We start from the raw sequence: 21,156 nt of genomic DNA, 5'->3' as shown, positions 1-21,156 counted from the left end.
AAAAATCTGCATTATTTGCAAATATTAAAACCTTCATATCTCATTCATTATAAGGTCAAATTGAGTGATTCAAAAGCCTAACTTGACTAGGATTTCACAAGATATCCGTTGGAGGCCTAAAATACGAGTTTTAGAATCATTTGGCATGAGAAACGAGGCAATAACTAGCAAAAAAATGTATAAAACTAAGATTTGTTCATTCGGTCATATGTTGAATTGGTGAGCTCGGATTTGGGCGATTTTCACCATATGGATTGGGTAAGTGTTCTCTACTCGGTTTTGGTTATATTTCATGAATCCATCATCATTTTTGGGATTTGATTAATGATTTCAAAGTGAAATTGAGGGAGTTAGGGTTTGAGTTTTGGAGAGTTTTAAGTGAGGATTTGAGGGACCAAACGGAGTCCGATTTTAATAAATTTTATATGATTAGACTCGGGAGAGAACGAGGTTTATGATTCTGCCATTTTGACTGATTCTGAGATGTGGGCTCGGGGGGCGAATTTTGGCCGATTTTGGATTTTTGGCATATTTTGTAGTTTTTATTGTGGAATTCGATTCTTTAGCATATGGTGATGGTATTAATATGATTATGGTTAGATTTGGAGCTTTTGTAGACCGAGTCGAGAGATAAAGGTATCCCGGAGTAGGATTTTATGCGATTTAGGTATGTAACAGTTTTAACTCTGGCTTTGAAGGTGTAAACCCGGAGAATTTGATATCGTATGACCGTTTGGAGGTGATACCACTACAACAAAATTGGCCTAAGGAAACGCAACGCTTCAAAAATGTTGCCAAAAGTAGCAATAGGAACAATTTTGTAAGGGTGACCTTTGATAAGAGCTTTTGGCAACGGAGTTTGGGCTACACCGGTAAAGTGTGCTCTTTATGTCCAAAGACTACACATTGCAAGTGTTGCTTAGTATTAAAATTTTTGAGAACGCTTATTCTGATATTAAGCAACACTTTACAAGCATTATCCTTGTCCTTGGTACATTAAAAGTAATGCGGTGCAGACGTGGTTTGAATTAAAAATAATTAGCACAAAAATTCCCACTTAAACGATTCCCTCTAAAATTTCTCACTTCCCCTCTAAATTTTTTTATTAAAAGTCTAAGCGATTCCAGTTGCCCCTTTACTCTAAGGTTTGAAACCCACAACCTTCTTCACTTGATTTAAAAAAAAAACTGTCCATTGCACCCAATCTTCGTCAAAAAGGGAAAGAAGAAAATGATTTCACCCAACTGGTGATGCTCTTCAAAAGCAGGAGATCTAATTTACTTTATTTGATTCCTCCTAAGATATGAGTTACATAAGTCAGTTTCTCAAGACAACAAGAAAGGTTCGACATTCAGGTTTTTTCTATTTCTTTTGAGACCATATACAGGATATTCTACTTTCATTCAGTTTCTGGGTTTAATCGAAAATTGTAGTATTTAGATTTGCTTATGAATACAGAATAAATGAATTTCTCAGGGAATTTATGATATTGTCCCTTTCTTATGAATTTGGGAAAAACTTGAGTTAAACAATTTGTAGATCTTTTAATGTCTCAGTTTTTGGATAGATCATTTATGGGTTTAGCATGAGAGGCTTGAAATTATTATATTAGAATTTTTTATACTGCCTTTATCATCTAAATTATTTTACCTACTTTTAAATACCTTTATTCCTGTCAATAAAGAATTTCTTTAAAAAAAAAAGTCAAGTTTGTTTTGCTTGTTCCGGGAAATGAAGGAAAAGTAGAAGATTTCCAAGGGTATTTGAACTTTCAACTTAAATGATAAAGAGCTACGAAACTCACGGATTTAGATATATCAAAGTTTTTTGATGAAACTCAACTTGATTGACTTGAATAAAACTAAAAGCTTTTGTTTTTATTGGAGGATTCAAATATTTTGAGACTACACAAATTGTTTAATTGGATCGGTGACATTTGACTAAATAATTACATGCTTGGATTTAATATAGTGAATCAATAGAAGTGTAATAAGAAATTATACAATTTTAGTTAGAGGAAGAACAATTTGAACAAAGTAGTAGCAGATAATTACTTCTTCCTGAATTATGTATATGTTTGATTTATACTACCCTTGAAGCTCTTTTATGAAATTTAATTTCCTTCTGTCTGAATTGCATGGAAGTTTTAAATATTGTTGAGTTTGTCATTTTCATGTTTTCATGTTATTCTACAATTTCTTGTCTAAAATTATGTATTTGTCTGTAGATTGACATTATCCTTTTTAAATATTATGTTTAATTCTTTTACAAAATTCAGTAAGCAAAGAATACAATTATCATTTTCTATTGTAGCATAGTGACTGCTGATATCATGTCTCATTAAAGCTTAGTAACAAAGTGAAGAAATTATCGGCTTCCCCGCTCCCCTAAAAATAAAAAAAAAAAAATTTGGAACTTGTGATTTGCCTCTTTATGTAAAAATTATTCTATATGTGTCTTAAGTAAATTTGTTCTTAATATGGTGAAATTATTTGCCTACTATAATAGTCTATTTCAGCCAACATTTATTTTTCAAAATCATTTGGCGTCCACCAAAACGATACTTGTGTTTGTCGAAGACATGCTCTATGATACTGGAATATAGCTATGCTTGTCAAAGATAATATTTTCTTGCACATAAAAATTGTCCCTGTTTTTTTGGTACTACTACTTTTTGTATATGATAAGAGATCTACGTAATAGTCAACTAACTCACTAGTTCGATACAATTGTAGACTTAAGCACTCTTTTATGTCTAACTATTATTCTTGCCTTTTGTAGTATTGAGCTTAGGGGAGCCAGTACTAGACGTTGTTATCTTGTGTATAGCTCCACTCCTTTTGAAACTTCTACAAGAATGAATAATCCAAGAATTTCTTGTCTTTTGTCAAACTTTGCAGTGGTTTACCGACAAGAAGATGCGATTCAACTTACAGGTCTCCTTTCTGAAAATATATATTGATTGAAATCCAAAGCCAGGCTTGCTCTAATATAACTGTTTATTAGTGTTGTAGCTAAAAATATTCTCATATTGTGAGAGAAAATAAAAAAATTACACGTACTAAAATATTTTCTTTTCTCTGTTTCGCCACAAATAAAGAAATGTATTTAATAATATTTCTAACTAAAGATTTCACAATACTCTTTTTTTTATAGGTTTGTTATGCCAATGAAGAATTGTGACCTTGACATCAAAGGGGTTTACTTTTCGCAAGTATTACTCAAACTGAAGGAACAATAGAATTAGTCAAGGTCCTTATAATATATAACTTCATCATATCTCATTTAGATGTGTTAGCTACCCTATCCTTCTACGATGATTCAAGTAACGCAGAGGCTGTTAGAGACCAAATGTTTTCAAATTCCTTTGGATCTAACTCATAGTCCAATTCTTGGAAAGGTACTTTTTTATTCATTTATTATTTATACATGCTAAAGTAAGATATTAGTACTATTGTTGGGATGGTGAATTCTCTTTTATGCATTAGTATCACCATTTTCATAGGGATTTCCATTGGTGCTACCGCTAGTACATAGAGCTAGAGGGTTCTGTTTTTGAGTCACCATCAAAATAGAAACGTAGTCTAGCTTCTGATCTGATTGAATATTTTCACGTATTGCATTTTTGTGATGTTATGTTACCACGAATGCAACATTTTGGCAAGTGCACCTGGTGTGTGAATTGAATTTAAGTAACATATTGTTCCTTTGTTGTATTGAATATGAGTTCTAATGATAATCTCCATTATTATTCATAATGTATGAAAATTACATGTGAAATCTTCTCCCTATAGTTTGCACTCTATTGGTTTCTATTTAATATTTGATTTTTTTTCAATGTGTAGGAAAATTCTTGTGATGCTATTAAACGTGGTGGCCAAAGTCAATTTGATCCATTTGAAGTTAATGATGAAGACTTTTGGACAATACATTTGATTTTGTAAAGTTCATATTTAGCACACTACTTGAAGCAATTTGCTTTATTGGTTGATTGTAGTATATGAAATGTATTCCTTTTTCGAAGTAAATTGCATGTATGTGTTTAAACAATCTCTTTTTTTATTGATTAATGAAGTACTTGAGATCTTTATACTTAAGTAATGACCTCAAATATATGATAAAATATGTATTTATTAATAAATACAATTATAGGATATATACAAAAAATATAATTTTTTTAAAAGCTTAGTAACAAAGACCACGCTTTAGAAGTGCAACTAATTTAGGAGCCACACTTGAAAAGCGTGACCTATGAGGTAAAAAGGACCCCGCTTTAGAAGTGTAGCCTTAGGACATGAAAAGTGTGGCCATAGGCAAGTTTAACCTTTACCTTATGAAAAACGTAGCCTTAGAGCAAAGGTTACGCTTGTTTGGCCACCCTTTGAAAAGTGTTGTCGTAGGTCGAAAAGTGTGGTCTTTGATCAAAAGCCACACTTTTTGTTAGTTTAGACCACCCTTTTCGGGTGTGGTTAAAAGCCTAATTTGTTGTAGTATACCCACGCTAGGTGACGGGCGTGTAAGTATATACCTCGAGGGATGGAGACTTGGTCCATCCCGTGAGGCCTCAGGGCCATCATCTGTGTTTACGTAGTTACTTGTTGTTGAACTTGTCTGCCTTGATTTAGAGATCATGCTTAGACTTTATTCATGCTCAAATTATTTGTACTCAGTCATATAAATTATTGTACATGTTTACCTCAGTCTATATTATTTTGCTGATATGTTGTGATACTTGATGTGGGTTGTGTCCCCTTATTGGTGGTGTATTGTGAGGCTGGAGAGGTACATGACTGAGTGAGGCCGAGGGCCTAGTTGTGATGATATTAATACCATGGCGTGTGAGTTGTCCACATACCACGTGAGTTGACCGTGCGGGTCCAGGTATTGATACCATAGCGCGTGAGTTGTCCGTGTAGAGCATGAGTTGACCGTGCGGATCCAGGTTTTGATATGATGGCACGTGAGTTGTCCGTTCTTAGCTCTTGGGCTTTGGGAGCCCCTCTGGAGTCTGTACACACTCCCAGTAAGCGTAGAGTGTTGAGTGTGTTGAGTGCTGAGTGCGAGTAATGAGTGATGAAGTGACACTGCTATGAGGTTATATTTATTTGTGATGTTGCTACATTTATCTGTTAAATTTCTTTGTGGCATTTACTGAGTTATGGAATTTACCTGTTTATTTTTTTTTAAATTGCGAAAAATTGGACTGTTTTACTTAGCTCGTCGCTACTGCTCAGTTCCTTAGTTATTTCTGTTACGACTGAGGTGGTTGTACTCATACTACACCCTGCATTTTATGTGCAGATCCATGTGAGTTAAAGCGCGACAATCATTGAGTTCAGGCCGATTATCTGTGGAGATTGGAAGGTAGCTGCTAGTGTCCGCAGGACCTTGTTACTCCTTTTGTCATTTCTTCTTTTGGACAGTTAGACAGTTTATATATCTTAGTTCATAGTTTTAGACGCTCATGACTTAGTAACACCCCGATGTTTGGGACTCGTTTCCGTATTTTTCTATATTATATTTAGAGTTGATTTAGTTTATGAAAAAAATTAAATGTTGAAATATTTTATTAATTTCTTATAATCGGTTTAGTAGTAATATTTTGGGAAGTAGGCTTGCCTTGTAATACGACAGGTGTCATCACAACCACAGTTAGATTTTGGGTCGTGACATCAACCCTCCAACCAAAGGCGTATCTAGGATTTGAAGATTATGAGTTTCTATCGTAATTTCAAATTAATAAACAATAATAATTGGGTTCATATTAAGATATTTATAGATATTTGGTGGACTTTTTAATAAAAATACAATCTTTATGCAAAAGTTACTGAATTCCCAGGAATCCTTGTACAATGCTCTAGACCTGCCACTGCCTCAAGTTCTCAGCCCGGTAAATCTCCCCCTCCCAAACCAACCCCCGCCTTGGCACACCGCCCACTCCTCCCTTGTCCCCCTTCCTCTGCCCCAGTCCTACCCCCTCTCCTCCCCTTGCCCTCATTCATTTGGTTTTCCATAGTTCTTGCCTAGATTATATATTTTTCAAAAAATATTTTCTGCTAGCTAATCAAATACTAAAAAAAAGGGTAAGAAAATCACTTATTTTTTAAGAAAATATTTTTTTATGAAAAATATTTTCCTTCATGCTAAACACACCCTAAATTAAGATATTGTTTTTGTTAGCAGAAACGTAAAATAAAGAACACAAGATTTAACGTGGTTCGGATCAAAATAATCCTACGTCCACCAGAGAACAGTTGCCTTTTTAATATTAACAAAGGAAGGGGAGAGTTCCCAATTACACTTGAGAGAATTTCTCTCTTAACTCTCTACTCACTACAATGTGTTGTATTATTTTTGGGATGATTTCTACAAATGAAGGAGTGCATCTATTTATAGAGGTAAAGACCTCCTCTTGATGTCATTGGTGACATCAAACTACCTCCTCTTGATGTCATGGGTGACATCAAAGGAGGAAGCTTCCTCCTAGCATCCACACCAACTCTTTCCACCAACTCTTCCAATTGGCATGCCATTGTTGACTAAACATAAACCAACACCTTCAGTTTTCTATCAATAAGTTGATAAACTAGAATTACAAAGAGCAACCAAAAAGAAAATGTGAATGTTTCTTCGCAAAATCACATGACCCTACCCAAGCACTGTATCGGCACCGAATGAACTAAGTCACATAACTCCTAGTTATCGTATTCACTATGTAGGCGAAATATTCTTAAGGACAACATATTTACACGCAACGAGCTAATAAATTTCTTTTGTCCATGTTATTTTTCTAACAAATTCAACCATTTAGATATAAATTTTATTATCCACTATAATGGTGGGAGGGCAAGGGAGAGAAATGGAAGGGATTCTGATGGTGATGGTAGGAAAAATGAGAGAGAAAAATAGTAAGGGACAAAAAACAAAAATTGAGAATGAAAAGAAATATTAATAAAGAAAAGTAAGGGCAGGTGTAACGATTTGGCCGGTTGTTTTGTGAATTAACACTCCGATACCCTATTAACTTCTTTTCCCGTGTCTTTTTCTGCTATTGTAATTTGCCGGGATGGTTCATCTGGAGTTTTAGAGTGTTTTGAGATATTTAGTCCCTAAATGAGTGTTTAAGTCTTAGAATTTGGACTGTAGTCGGAGCAGTATGAAGATCGCTCCAAAATGGAAATTCGTCGATTCCGTTAGCTCCATTGGGTGATTTCGGGCTTAGGGGCGTGTACGGATTGTGTTTTGGAGGTCCGTAGCTTATTTAGGCTTGAAATGGCGAAAGTTAAATTTTTAGAGTTTCAGGCCGATAGTGAAAGTTTTGATATCAGGGTTGGAATAAAATTCCGAAAGTTGGAATAGGTCCGTAGTGGTGAATGTGACTTGTGTGCAAAAATTGTGGTCAATCAGACATGGTTTGGTTGGTTTCGGCATCAGTGTTAGAATTTTGGAATTTCAAATTCATTTAGTTTGAATTGGAGGGTGATTTGTGGCTTTAGCGTTACTTGACGTGATTTGAGGGCTCGACTAAGTTCGTATGGTATTTTAGGATTGGTTGGTATGTATGGTTGAGGTCCGGGGGTCCTTGGGTGAGTTTCGGATGCTAAATGGATTAGATTTGGACTTAGGCATTTTCTAAAGTTTGTTGAATCTGATATAATCGTACCTGCGGATATGGGACCGCATGTGCGGTGCCGCAGAAGAGAAAATGGATCAAGGTAGAAGGAACCTCAGGTACACCTGGCTACGGCGGGACCGCAGATACGACCTAGTGACTACAGATGTGGTACCAGCCCGGGTAAGTGACTTTCGCACCTGCGATGCTTTTTTCGCAGGTGCGGGACCGTAGATGCGGCCCCATGGGCGCAAATGCGGAAATCACTGGGCAGAATAGATAATTTCGTGGGTTTGAAATTTCATAACACCAAATTCAATTTTTAACTCGGGAGAAGGTATTTTGTGAGGTTTTTGAAGAGAAAGTCAATGGGTAACGATTCCTAACCCTATTTCATTTATATTTCAACAATCTATAGTAATTTTCTCCATCTAATTAAGGAATTTGAGTGGGAAAAAATGGAATTTGGGGAAAACGTTCCCCAATCGAATTTTTAGGTTTTTATCGGAGTTTAAGCATCGAAATTGAATAATTTTTGGACGAGTGATCTTATGAGCTGGGTGTTCATAATTTGTGATTTTTACCCGATTCCAAGACATGGGCTCGGGGAGAATTTTTGGGCGTTTTCCTATTTTCTTGACTTAGCCTTGAATTCATTAGCTAAATTAATTGCTTATAGCTTTATTTACGTTATGTAATTGATTTGATTAGATTTGAGCCACTTGGCGTTGGATACTCGCGGCAAAAGCATGATTTTGGATTGATTTTAAGCTTGGTTCGCGGTAAATGGCTTTCCTAACCTTGTGTAGGGGAAATCCGCTTAGGATTTGGTACTATTGTTATATGAATGTCATGTACGTGAGGTGACGAGTGCGTACACGTGCTAATTATTGAAAAACCCCATTTTCATTAAGTAAATATCTATGCTATCCTTTAATTGAGCAATACCAGTACATGTAGCCTCTTGTTTAGCTTAGGAAAACATGTTTATGTGCTTTAACTATCTTATCTGCTTTAACTACTTACCTGGATTCTGTGCAACATGTTTAGTGTAAGAATTACCTGTCTTCCTTTCTATGAACTTGATTAGAACGCTAGATTTTTCCTAGCTATTATTGTTGTGTATATTGACTAAGTTGTGTATTTATTTTGCGACTACAGAATGGTATTCCAGGAGTTCCCCTTGTATGTTTGTGTTTGGGACTACGGGACGGTATCCCGAGAGACCCCCCTGTACTGGATATTTACTTTAGGACTACGAAATGGTGTTCTGGGAGATTCCTCTGCATATTTACGATTTGGACTACGGGATGGTATCTTGGGAGATCCTCTGTACATTTATGTTTGGGACTACGGGGTGGTATCCCGGGAGATCCCCTATTGTTATATCTATGTACTGAGTTATATACTTCCTATGATTTTATTTTCATTGATTGTTGGCATTTTTACCTCTACTGCGATATTTCATACTGTTTTACCTTATTATATGTATAAACTAGTAGGCCCCTGACCTGATCTCGTAACTACTCGACCGAGGTTAGGTTTGGCACTTACTGGGTACCGTTGTGGTGTACTCATGCCCTTTCCTGCACATAGTTTTCATGTGCAAATCCAAGTACTTCTTCTCAGCCATACTTCCAATGAGGCGAGATCTTAGAGACTTCGAGGTAAATTTGCCGCGTCCGCAGACCTAGAAGTCCCTCTCTATTCCTCCTTTAGTTATAGATTTCCTATATTTTCCTCGTATTTAGATTTTCCGGAGTTAGAAACAATATGTATTTCTGTAGCTTGTGATTCATGAGATTTCGGGTTTTGGGAGTGCTTATGTTCAGTTCGAGAGTGTTTTATTGTATGTCGAGCGGCATTTTAAACTTCTTTATTATATATACTTGTTAAATTGTTAGTTTTTGTATCTTTGTTTCATTCCATTAGTTGTTAGGCTTACCTAGTTATAGAGACTAGGCACTGTCATGATAGCTCACGGAGGGAGAACTTGGGTCATGACAAGTTGGTATTAGAGCACTACATTCATAGGAGTCATGAATCACAAGCCATTTTATTAGAGTCTCGCGAATCGGTACAGAGACGTCAGTACTTATCTTTGAGAGGCTATGGAACCATTAGGAAAATTCCACTTCATTTGATTCCTTGTTGTTCGAGATTATTGACTTCAAAATTCTAAACTTCTATCTTCTATTCTCTTACATATGGTGAGGACACATGCTACCGAAGATGACTAGGCACCTGCATCCCCTACTAGAGACGCCAGAAGCCGGGGCCGGGGTAGAGGCCGAGGACGCACACGTGGTGCAGCCAGAGCACCCACACGAGCTGCTACAGAGGAGCCACCGGCATCTCCAGCTGGATCCCAGGCGCCTGATACGCCTACTACTACTACTACTACTACTACTACTACTACTACTACTACTACTACTACTACTACTACTACTACTACTACTACTACTACTACTACTACTACTACTACTAATACTACTACTACTACTATTACTCCAGCTCTCTAGGAGACCCTAGCACGTTCATGAGTATGTACATCACTCTAGCTCAGGTACGATTGATTCCCCTTGCTGCAACCACATCTCAGGATAGGGGAGGAGCATAGACTCCTCCCACACCCAGAGCAGCTGGTTTAGGTTGATCAGATTCTAGAGGTTATACCGGTACCGCCTGTAGCCCCAGCTCAGCCCGAGGGTAGGGCAACATTTTTAGAGGAAAAGCAGCGAAGGCTTGAGATATACAAGAAGTACGACCCTCCTACATTTAATGGTCTAGCATCAGAGGATGCTCAGGCATTTCTGAAGGAGTGCCACTGTATCCTCCGCACTATGGGTATAGCAGAGTCTAGTAGAGTTTCCTTCACTGTCTTCCAGCTTCAAAGGGCAGCCTATCAGTGGTGGCATACTTTTGAGTTGGACAGTCCGGCTAAGGCAACTTCCCTTACATGGACCCAGTTTTCGGATATGTTTTTGAGGGAGTATCTCCCTTAGAGCCTCAAGGATACATGGCGCGTGGAGTTTGAGCATTTGCGCCAGGGTACTATGACTATTTCTATATATGTTGTTCGTTTCAGTAACTTGTCTAGACATGCATCGACCTTGGTTTCTACAGTTCGTGAGAGAGTTTGCCGGTTTATTAAAGTGCTAATTCCCAGCATTAGGTCTAGCATGGACTGGGAGTTAGATATGGATATATTATCGGTAGGTGGTGAGTATTGTTGGGAGAGTAGAGTGCATGCTTGCTTGGGATACGGAGGAGAGAGAGGCCAAGAGATCTCGAGAGTTGGGCCACTATTTTGGTGCCCGTGCCCCAATTGCAGTTCGTCATGGTAGGGGTTATGTGAGTCGCCCCATTCATTCAACTATTCCAGCAGCCATTGGTATTCCTGCTCTTCCTAGACCTCAGGAGCCTTATTATGCACCTCCAGTATCTAGAGTGCCTCTTGCACGGGGTGCTTTTAGTGGTCAGTCCAGCAGACCTGGCCGAGCCAGTCACTGCCACCACGCCATCCCAGAGCTTGTTTTGAGTGTGGCGACACTCACCATATGGTGAGGGATTCCCCTAGACTTAGGAGGGGTGCACCTCCACAAAATTCTCAGCTATAGCGTGCTCTGCATTGTTCCCAAACTATGATCACCACACCAGTATCTACCCCACCTACTCTGCCAACTAGATGTCGGGGAGGTAGAGGTCACCCTAGAGGGAGGCAAGGCTAGATACTATGCCCTTACTTCCCGTACAGAGGTTGTTGCCTTCGATTCTGTCATCACAGGTATTGTTCCGGTTAGTCATAGAGATGGATTGGTTCTATTCGATCCAGGCTCCATTTATTCTTATGTGTCCTCTTATTTCGCCCCCCCATTTGGGTATATCTCAGGATTCTGTGAGTTCCCCTGTTTATGTTTCTACTCATGTAGGAGATTCTCTTGTTTTGGACCGCGTTTATCAGTCGTGTTTAATTGATCTTAGTGGTTTTGAGACCAAAGTCGATTTATTATTGCTCAGTATGGTAGATTTTGATGTTATCTCGGGCATGGACTGATTGTCGCCCCATTATGCTATTCTTGATTGTCATGCCAAAACCATAACGCTCGCTATGCTAGGTGTACCTTGATTAGAGTGGAGGAGTACTTTAGATTACACTCCCAGCAGAGTTATTTCATTTCTTAAAGCTTAGTGAATGGTTGAGAAGGGGTGTGACTCCTATCTAGCTTATGAGAGAGATGTCAGTATTGATACCCCTACAATTGATTTAGTCCCAGTAGTGTGGGATTTCTCTGATGTGTTTCCAGCTAATCTTCCAGGCATGCCGCCCGACAGAGATATTGATTTTGGTATTGATTTGTTGTCGGGCACTTAGCCCATCTCTATTTCTCCTTATCGTATGGCTCCTCCTGAGTTGAAGGAGTTGAAGGAACTGTTACAAGAATTGCTTGATAAGGGCTTTATTCAGCCTAGTGTGTTACCTTGGGGTGCTCTTGTCTTGTTTGTGAAGAAAAGGTATGGTTCTATGCGTATGTGCATTGATTATTACCAGTTGAACAAAGTTACAGTGAAGAACTGGTATCCTTTGCCTCGTATTGATGACTTGTTTGATTAGTTATAGGGTGCTCGAGTGTTTTCTAAGATTGACTTGTGTTCAAGTTATCATTAGTTGAAGATTCGAGAGCCAGATATCCGACGACTGCTTTTAGGACTCAGTATGGTCATTACGAGTTCCTTGTTATGTCATTTGGGCTGACCAATGCCCCAACAGCATTTATGCATTTGATGCATAGTGTATTCATATCTTGGCTCGTTTGTCGTTGTCTTTATTGATGACATTCTAGTGTACTCCCGGAGTCGGGAAGATCGTGAGCAGTACCTGAGGACAATGCTTTAGACCTTGAGAGAAAAGAAATTATATGCGAAGTTCTCAAAATCTGAGTTCGGGTTGGATTTAGTGACCTTCTTGGGTCACCTAGTATCTAGTGAAGGGATCAAGGTGGATATGAAGAAAGTGGAAGCAGTGCAGAGTTGGCCCAGACCATCCTCAACTACAGATATTTGTAGTTTTCTCGGTTTGGCGGGTTATTATCGTCGGTTTGTTGAGGGATTCTCATCTATTTCAGCACCTATGACCAGGCTGACCCAGAAGGGTGCTCTGTTCAAGTGGACGGAAGAGTGTGAGGAGAGCTTTCAAAAGATCAAGGTAGCTTTGACTAGAGCCCTAGTATTGATATTGCCTACAGGTTCGGGGTCTTGTACTATCTATTGGGATGCCTCGATGATTGGCCTTGGAGCGGTATTAATGTAGGACGGAAGGGTGATTGCCTACGCGTTCAGGCATCTGAAGGTGCATGAGAAGAATTATCATGTCCATAATCTCGAGTTAGCTGCTATTGTTCATGACTTGAAGATCTGCCGTCATTATTTGTACGGTGTTCCTTGTGATATCTATACTAATCACCGGAGTTTGCAGCATTTGTTCAAGCAGGACCTTAATTTGCGTCAGAGGAGGTGGTTAGAGCTACTTAAGGATTATGATATCACTATTTTGTACCACCAGGGAATGCTAATGTAGTGACCGATGCTTTAAGTCATCAGGCAGAGAGTTTGGGGAGTTTGGCTTATCTACCCGCAGCAGAGAGACCCATGGCGAGGGATGTTCAGGCCTTAGCAAGCCAATTTGTGAGATTGGATATTTCAGAGCCTAGTAGGGTCCTAGCTTGTGTGGTTTCTCGTTTTTCCTTGTTTGATTGTATCAAAGAGCGTCAGTTTGATGACCCTTATTTGCTTGTCCTCAAGGACAAGTTCTTCATGATGATGCTAGAGATGTGACTATTGGTGATGACGGGGTATTGAAGATGCAGGGTCAGATATGTGTGCCCAATATTGATTGGCTTCCGGAGTTGATTCTAGAGGAGGCCCACAGTTTGCGGTATTCCATCCATTCAGGTGCCACAAAGATGTATCAGGATTTGAGGCAGCACTATTAGTGGAGGAGGATGAAGAAAGATATAGTTGGGTTTGTAACTCGATGCCTCAATTGTCAGCATGTGAAATATGAGCATCAGAGACCGGGTGATTTTCTTCAGTAGATAGAAATTTCGGAGTGGAAGTAGGAGCGGATAACCATGGATTTTATAGTTGGAATCCCACGGACTTGGAGGAAGTTCGATGTCATTGTGGATCAGGTTACCAAGTCCGCGCACTTCATTCCTGTATGTACTACCTATTCTTCAGAGCGGTTGGCTGAGATTTATATTCGGGAGATTGTTCGCCTGCATGGTATTCCAGTTTTCATTATGTCTGATAGAGGTACTCAGTTTACATCACAGTTCTGGAGAGTCGTACAGCATGAGTTGGGCACTCGGGTGGAGTTGAGCACAATATTTCATCCCCAGATGGACGGACAGTTCGAGCGCACTATTCAAATTCTTGAGGATATGCTTTGTGCGTATGTGATGGAGTTTGAAGGTTCTTAGGATCAGTTCTTGCCACTTGAGGAGTTTTCCTACAGCAACAGTTATCAGTCCAGTATTTAGATGGCCCCGTATGATGCTCTGTATGGTAGGCGGCATAGATCCCCGGTAGGTTGGTTCGAGCCGGGATAGGCTAGTTTACTGGGCACAGACTTGGTTCAGGATACTTTGGAGAAGGTTAAGGTGATTCAGGATAGACTTCGTACAGCCCAGTCCAGACAAAAGAGTTATGTGGACTGGAAGGTTTGCGATGTTTCCTTTATGGTTAGAGAGTGGGTATTGCTTCGGGTTTTGCCTATGAAGGGCGTTATGAGATTTGAAAAGAAGGGCAAGTTGAGCCCAAGGTTTATTGGCCCCTTTGAGGTGTTGGAGCGTGTTAGAGAGGTTGCTTCAAGGTTTATTGGCCCCTTTGAGGTGTTGCAGCGTGTTGGGGAGGTTTTTTATGAGCTTGCCTTACCTCCTAGTTTGGCAGGAGTTCATTCGATTTTTCATGTTTCGATGCTTCGAAGATATCACGTCGATCCGTCTCACATGTTGGATTTAAGTTCAGTCTAATTGGACAAGGATCTATCTTATGTTGAGGAGTCAGTGGCTATATTGGACAGGCAGGTTCAAAAGCTGAGGTCAAAGATTGTTGCATTAGTAAAGGTTCAGTGACGGGGTCAGCTAGTCGAGGAGGTGACTTGGGAGACCGAGCAGGATATGCGCAACTGTTATCCTCATCTTTTAACCACTTCAGGTATGTCTTTATGCTCGTTCGAGGACAAACGAATATTTTAAGAGGGGGAGGATGTAACGCCTAGCCGGTCGTTTTGAGAATTAACGCCTCGATTCCCTATTAATTGCTTTCCCCGTGTCTTTTTATGATACTGTAATTTCGGGATAGTTCATCTGGAGTTTCATAGTGTTTTGTGACACTTAGTCCCTAAATGAGAGTTTATCTCTTAAAATTTAGACAATAGTCGGAGCAGTATGAAGACGGCTCTGTAATGAATTTCGTCAATTCTGTTAGCTCCGTTGGGTGATTTTGGGCTTAGAGGCGTGTCCGGATTGTGCTTTGGAGGTCCGTAGCTTATTTGGGCTTGAAATGGCGAAAGTTGAATTTTTCAAGTTTCGGGCCGATAGTGGAACTTTTTATGTCGGGTTCAAAATCCGATTTCGGAAGTTAGAATAGGTTCGTAGTGGTGAATATGACTTGTGTGCAAAATTTGAGATCAATCAGACGTGGTTTGGTTGGTTTCGGCATCGGTTGTAGAATTTTATAATTTCAAGATCATTTAGTTTGGATTGGAGGGTGATTTGTGGTTTTGGCTTTGTTTGACGTGATTTGAGGGATCGACTAACTCCGTATGTTGTTTTATGTTTGGTTGGTATGTTTGGTTGAGGTCTCGGGGGCCTCAGATAAGTTTTGGATGCTTAACAGATTTAATTTGGACTTAGGCATTTTTTGAAGTTTGTTGAACCTGATATAATTGCACCTGCGGATGTGGGACCACAGGTGCCGCAGAAGTGGGTGGGTAGCCACAGAAGCGGAAATGGATCAAGGAAGCAAGAATCATAGGTGCGGCTGGGAGATTGTAGATGCGGGACCGTAGATGCGGCCTAGTGACCGTAGATGCGGCCCCAGCCTGGGTAAGTGACTTTTGTGCCTGTGATGCTTTTTCTGCAGGTGCGGGACTGCAGATGCAGCCCCATGGGCGCAAATACGAAAATTTTTGGTCAGAAAAGATGATTTCGAGGGTTTGAAATTTCATAACACTAAATTCGATTTTTAGCTCGGGAGAAGGAGATTTTGTGAGGATTTTGAAGAGGAAGTCAGTGGGTAACGATTCCTAACCCTATTTCGTTTATATAAAAAATAGGAATTTGGGGGAAAAGTTTCCTAATCGAATTTTTGGTTTTTTATCAGGTTTTAAGCGTCGAAATTGAATAATTTTTGGATGAGTGATATCGTGAGTGAATGGGTGTTCATAATTTGTGATTTTTATCCGATTTCGAGGCGTGGGCCGGGGAAGGATGTTTTGGCGTTTTCCGATTTTCTTTCCTTAGTCTTGAATTCATTAGCTAAATTAGTTGCTTGTAGCTTTAATTACGTTATGTAATTGATTTGATTAGATTTGGGCCACTCAGAGTTGGATACTCGTGGAAAGAGCGTGATTTTAGATTGATTTGGAGCTTGGTTCGAGGTAAGTGGCTTGCCTAACCTTATATGGGGGAACCCTCATTAGGATCGTGTACGTGAGGTGACGAGTGCGTACACGTGCTAATTGTTAAAAAACCTCATTTTCATTCAGTAAATATCTATGTTATCCTTTAATTGAGCAATACCAGTATATGTAGCCTCCTGTTTAGCTTAGGAAGGCATGTTTACGTTCTTTAACTATCTTATCTGCTTTAACTGCTTACATGGATTCTGTGTAGCATACTTCGAGTAAGAATTACTTGTCTTTCTTTCTACGAACTTGATTAGAACTGTAGATTTTTCCTAGCTAGTATTGTTGTGTATATTGACTGAGTTGTGTATTTATTTTGGGACTATGGATCGGTATTATGGGAGATCCCTCGGTATGTTTATATTTGGGACTATGGGACGGTATCTTGGGAGATCCCCCTATACTGAATATTTACTTTGGGACTACGGAACGGTATTTCGGGAGATTCCCCTGTACATTTACGATTTGGACTACGGGCCGGTATTCTGGGAGATCCTCTGTACATTTACATTGAGACTACGGGACGGTATCCCGGAAGATCCCCTGTTGTTATCTCTGTGTATTGAGTTATATTGTTCCTGTGATTTTATTTTCATTTATTGTTAGCATTTTTAACACTACTGCGATATTTCCTACTGTTTTACCTTATTATATGTATAAACTAGCAGGGGCCTGACCTGATCTCGTTACTACTCGACCGAGGTTTGGTTTGGAACTTACTGGGTACCGCTGTGGTGTACTCATTCCCTTTCCTGCACATGTTTGTCGTGTGCAAATTCAGGTACTTCTTCTCAGCCATACTTTTAGTGAGGTAAGGCAATCTTAGAGACTTCGAGGTATATCTGTTGCGTCGCAGACCTAGAAGTCCCTCTCTATTCCTCCTTCAGTTATAGACTTCCTATATTTTCCTCGTTGTTAGATTTTCTGGAGTTAGAAATACTATGTTCTGTAGCTTGTGATTCATGAGATTCTGGGTTTTGGGAGTGCTTATATTCAGTTCGAGAGTGTTTTATTGTATATGCCGCTAACCGAGCGGCATTTTAAACTTCTTTATTATATTTACCTGTTAAATTATTAGTTTCCGTATCTTTATTTTATTCCGCAAGTTATTAGGCTTAGCTAGTCGTACAGACTAGGTGCCGTCACGACAGTTCATGGAGGGAGAACTTGGGTCATGAGAGCAGATTATTTAATTACATGGCATTTTTATTGAGGGAGTCCTTCGCCATAGTGGAAAGCCGTTAGAGTTCGGGGGTATATTTGTCTACTTTCTTAACGATAGGGACGTATTTGCATCGATAGTAAAACTGGGAATAAACGTGGACAACTTGCTAAATTAAAGGGATAAATTTGACTTTCTTCCCAAAAGAAATTGTGAGTGTTGCTTCCCAAAATCACATGAACCCATCCAAGCACTCTATCAGCACCGAATGAACTATAACTCATATAACTCCTAGTTATCTTATTCACTATGTAGGCAAAATATTCTTAATGATAATGTATTCACACCTCGAGCTATATTCTATTGTACATATTATTTTTCTAATAAATTCAACTCTTCATATATAAAATTCCTTCAACATGGCCGGACTCGAAAATTTCATAATATCTTACATATACTAATCATTGAAAATACATCCATAGAATGGCAAATACGCAACCTTATTTATTTCACATGCTAGCTAGCTAGTACTAGCCAGTATTGCCAAATAGACATCACACAACACAATAAATAAATAAATAAATATATATATATATATATCTTCTATTTCTTGAGAAGATGACCCTCTACATCTTTGGTCATATCAAGGACTACGCCCATGAAAGCGAGGGGCTCAGGGGTATCTTCAGTTTTCTTCTCGTACACAAATGTCCATGTTATCCACTGGTCTTCAATGGATGTGACTATAGTGAAGGAATTATACAATTCTAATAAATCTCCTTCAATTACTTTCCAAGTGACTGATTTCTTTTGAGGATCGGTGGCTTCAATTGTATGCTTGATAAACTTTTCTCTTCCATCTATAATCATTAACATCTGAAATTAATGTTCAACTGTCCAATTTTTCATAAAAAGATATAAATATTCACAAAATAATATGTTCATATTTCTTCCTTTGTTTTTAATTTTCATTTTCTTCAAAAAATTATTAACGGACTTATCTTTAAGAATCTCACAAGAAAAATTGACATTTTGGAGAATCTGGGAATTAGTAGGGAAGACTATATATAAATTTGATTACATAGATATTTGGTTTTTCTAAGATATATTTGGTTGGTGATATTAAAGACTGCTAATAATATTAACAATTCATAAACTAGTTTAATTTGATGAAACTTTTGAGTGATAAAGATTAATAATAACGTCTAAGTGTTTACTGGAGCAAGCAAAATAAAATTAACAATTAATATAGTTTTAACTAAGAAAATAACTTCCACCTACAAGTGAAAGAATTTCTCAAAATATTTCTGTAGAGAGAGGGGGGAGGGGGATGTGTATTACCTTCGTTATATTTTGCGCTAACAACCGAACCAACCTTTCCGATTTCACCTTCATGAATCTCAAAAACATTGATCTTATTAGGGCTTATATTGGGTATATGATGAGTATTAACGTGAAAAATATCATGAACGGAGTGTCCTTCACACTTTACCTCCATTGAAGCAATCAACTTGCCTTTGATGCCCATATTTTCTTCTCCTCGGATTAGTAATAAGTTGTGAAAATTAAGTGGTGAGAAAATGTTCAGGACTTGTAGTCTTTATATAGATTTCAGTTAACTTTGAAAAGCTAGCTAGTAATACAAACCTTTATCCACCACATATTTATATCATGTATTTAAAAAAGCAATATTTTTATCAGACAAGTGGACAAGTTTTAGTTACATGTGTTGCATGTATTTTCTATTACAAGAGACAACAAAAATTCAATGTAATCTCATAAAGTGAGAATTGGGTAGGATAAGATGTACGCAGAACTTAGCCATACATTGTGAAGATAGAGAGGTTATTTCGATAGACCTTGGCTCCAGAAAAAAATGAAAAAGAACCAGTCACAATAAGCGCTAACAACAACAAGATAAGATGATAAGAGTGTTGCATGTGTTTTCTATCACTAAAAAATGTACAGAAGAAAAATAAACTATTGTAAAATAGCAATTGATCTTAAATAAATGCAACATTTGTTTAAATGGTGAAAATATGATGTTATTACATTGACACATTAGGTGAGTTCAATATCTTCCAAACATGCAAAAATGGTGAATTTGATTAAGTATTTGTATGGTAGATATTTATTATATGAGATAAAAATATTATATGTTATTGTGTTTTACCAAATATCTCTTTATAAACAATGTTTTTGGGTATGTTTTCCTAAGCGATGCTTAGCTGCTCTGTCATGATCAGAAGTTGCCATCAACATTGATATCTATCTTTAAAATAAAACATATCACGTGAAAAATCATGTTATGTTCTATGTCTTGTGCTAACCTAATTGAGGATTCTTTGGACAGTTTTACAAAAATAATATAACTTTTTCGAAATTACAGAAATATAACAATTATGTTGTCATTTTGCTAACCTAATCAACGGATTTTAAGCAATTAGTTTTTTGGGTGACTTATTCAAAAATTACAGAAATATAATAAATGCTGAATGAAAGAGCGGTTTTATGTATATCATATCGGAATAAATATAAAACGCCCAAGCATAAGAGATTCAAACACAAACTGGATTGATGGATTCTCTAGTCACATAGTGGCATCATAACCGATAAAAGGAGAAATAATTGCATTACTCAAAGGTCTGGAACTAGCTTTCACGAAAAATCGTATACCACTAATAGTGGAGACGGACCGCTGCGTATTAATTTCCATATTAAACAACACATGTGATAACAAAGCTTATGTTAATTTTCTACATCACTGCAGGTTCCTGCTCGATGCAATTGATCAACTGGCCGTTAGTCTACCGTGAAGGGAACCAATTGGCATACACTAGCTAAACATGGGAGCACCTAGAACTCATATACTTATGATGAGTGTGAAGACTATTTCTAGAGTAAATCACCTTTATTTTTTTTTCTCTATTTTCCACAAAGACTTTTTAGGGACTGCATCATTAAGATCAGTCCTATGCTGTAATAACACTTCTTAATTTCCTACTTAATAATACAACAATAACAACATGCGCAGTATTTTCCCATACTGTGGGGTCTAGGGAGGGTAGTGTGTACGCAGACCTTACCCCTACCTTATGAGGATAGAGAGGTTGTTTTCAATAGACCCTCGGCTCAGGAAAGCATAAGCACCACATTAATGAAAATATAGACGAGAAGGGATAGTACCAAAAATCCATATAAAAGCAGAATAAAAAGCAGCAAGATAGTAAGGTGATCAACAATGAAAGAGAACAACGGTTTGTCAAAAAAACCTACTATCAACAGAAAGTGAGACTGCGTGCCAATACTACTGCTATGAACACTTTAGACTACCTACTCTACTACCTTAATCCTCGACCTCCATACCTTTCTATCAAGGGTCATATCCTCAGTCAGCTAAAGCTACGCCATGTCTTGCCTAATCACCTCGCTCCACCTCTTCTTTGGCCTAGATCTACCTCTCCGTAGGCCCTCAAATGTCAATCTCTCACACCTCCTCACCGGGGTATCTGTGCTCCTCCTCTTCACATGACCAAACCACCTATGCTGCGCTTCCCGCATCTTATCCTCAATAGGGGCCACACCTACCTTGTCATGAATAACCTCATATTTGATCCTATCTAACCTGGTGTGCCTGCACATCTGTTTCAACATCTTCATCTCTACTACCTTCATCTTCTAGACATGAGC

At 38.4% G+C, this 21,156-nt stretch overlaps 1 protein-coding gene and 1 long non-coding RNA gene across 4 annotated transcripts; one reads left to right on the top strand and one right to left on the bottom strand.

Moving 5' to 3' along the window:
• The first annotated feature begins 988 nt into the window (after positions 1 to 988).
• On the top strand, positions 989 to 4,097 carry LOC104238603 (uncharacterized). Of its 2 annotated transcripts, none has more exons than XR_713924.2 (4): positions 989 to 1,342; positions 2,782 to 2,936; positions 3,157 to 3,400; positions 3,846 to 4,097. It is a non-coding gene; the product is annotated as an uncharacterized lncRNA (long non-coding RNA). The 2 variants fall into 2 exon arrangements; XR_713925.2 differs by having other exon boundaries at positions 989 to 1,355.
• A 13,805-nt stretch (positions 4,098 to 17,902) lies between these two features.
• LOC104238602 (kirola-like) lies at positions 17,903 to 19,104 on the bottom strand. 2 transcript variants are annotated; one of them, XM_009793003.2, is made up of 3 exons: positions 18,959 to 19,061; positions 18,808 to 18,855; positions 17,903 to 18,342 (listed from the first exon to the last, which is right to left on the bottom strand). In XM_009793003.2, the coding sequence occupies exons 1-3, from the start codon at positions 18,992 to 18,994 to the stop codon at positions 18,070 to 18,072; spliced, it is 357 nt and encodes a 118-aa protein (XP_009791305.1). In that variant the 5' UTR covers positions 18,995 to 19,061; the 3' UTR covers positions 17,903 to 18,069. The 2 variants fall into 2 exon arrangements, with proteins under 2 accessions (XP_009791305.1, XP_009791304.1); XM_009793002.2 differs by having other exon boundaries at positions 17,903 to 18,326; positions 18,808 to 19,104.
• Between the last annotated feature and the right edge of the window lie 2,052 nt (positions 19,105 to 21,156).

The sequence above is a fragment of the Nicotiana sylvestris genome, chromosome 9 (genome assembly GCF_000393655.2).
Source record: "Nicotiana sylvestris chromosome 9, ASM39365v2, whole genome shotgun sequence".
Lineage (NCBI taxonomy): Eukaryota > Viridiplantae > Streptophyta > Magnoliopsida > Solanales > Solanaceae > Nicotiana > Nicotiana sylvestris.
The sequence above is the reverse complement of the archived record's forward strand: the minus strand, read 5'-3'. Positions and strand labels throughout refer to the sequence as shown.

What these genes read in the sequence shown, in the direction of transcription:
- LOC104238602 (XM_009793002.2), bottom strand. Translation starts at nt 18,994, where the DNA reads ATGGGCATCAAAGGCAAGTTGATTGCTTCAATGGAGGTAAAGTGTGAA. An exon ending in TAGCGCAAAATATAACGAAG is followed by an intron (nt 18,327 to 18,807) that starts GTAATACACATC and finishes TAATGATTATAG; the next exon opens with ATGGAAGAGAAAAGTTTATC.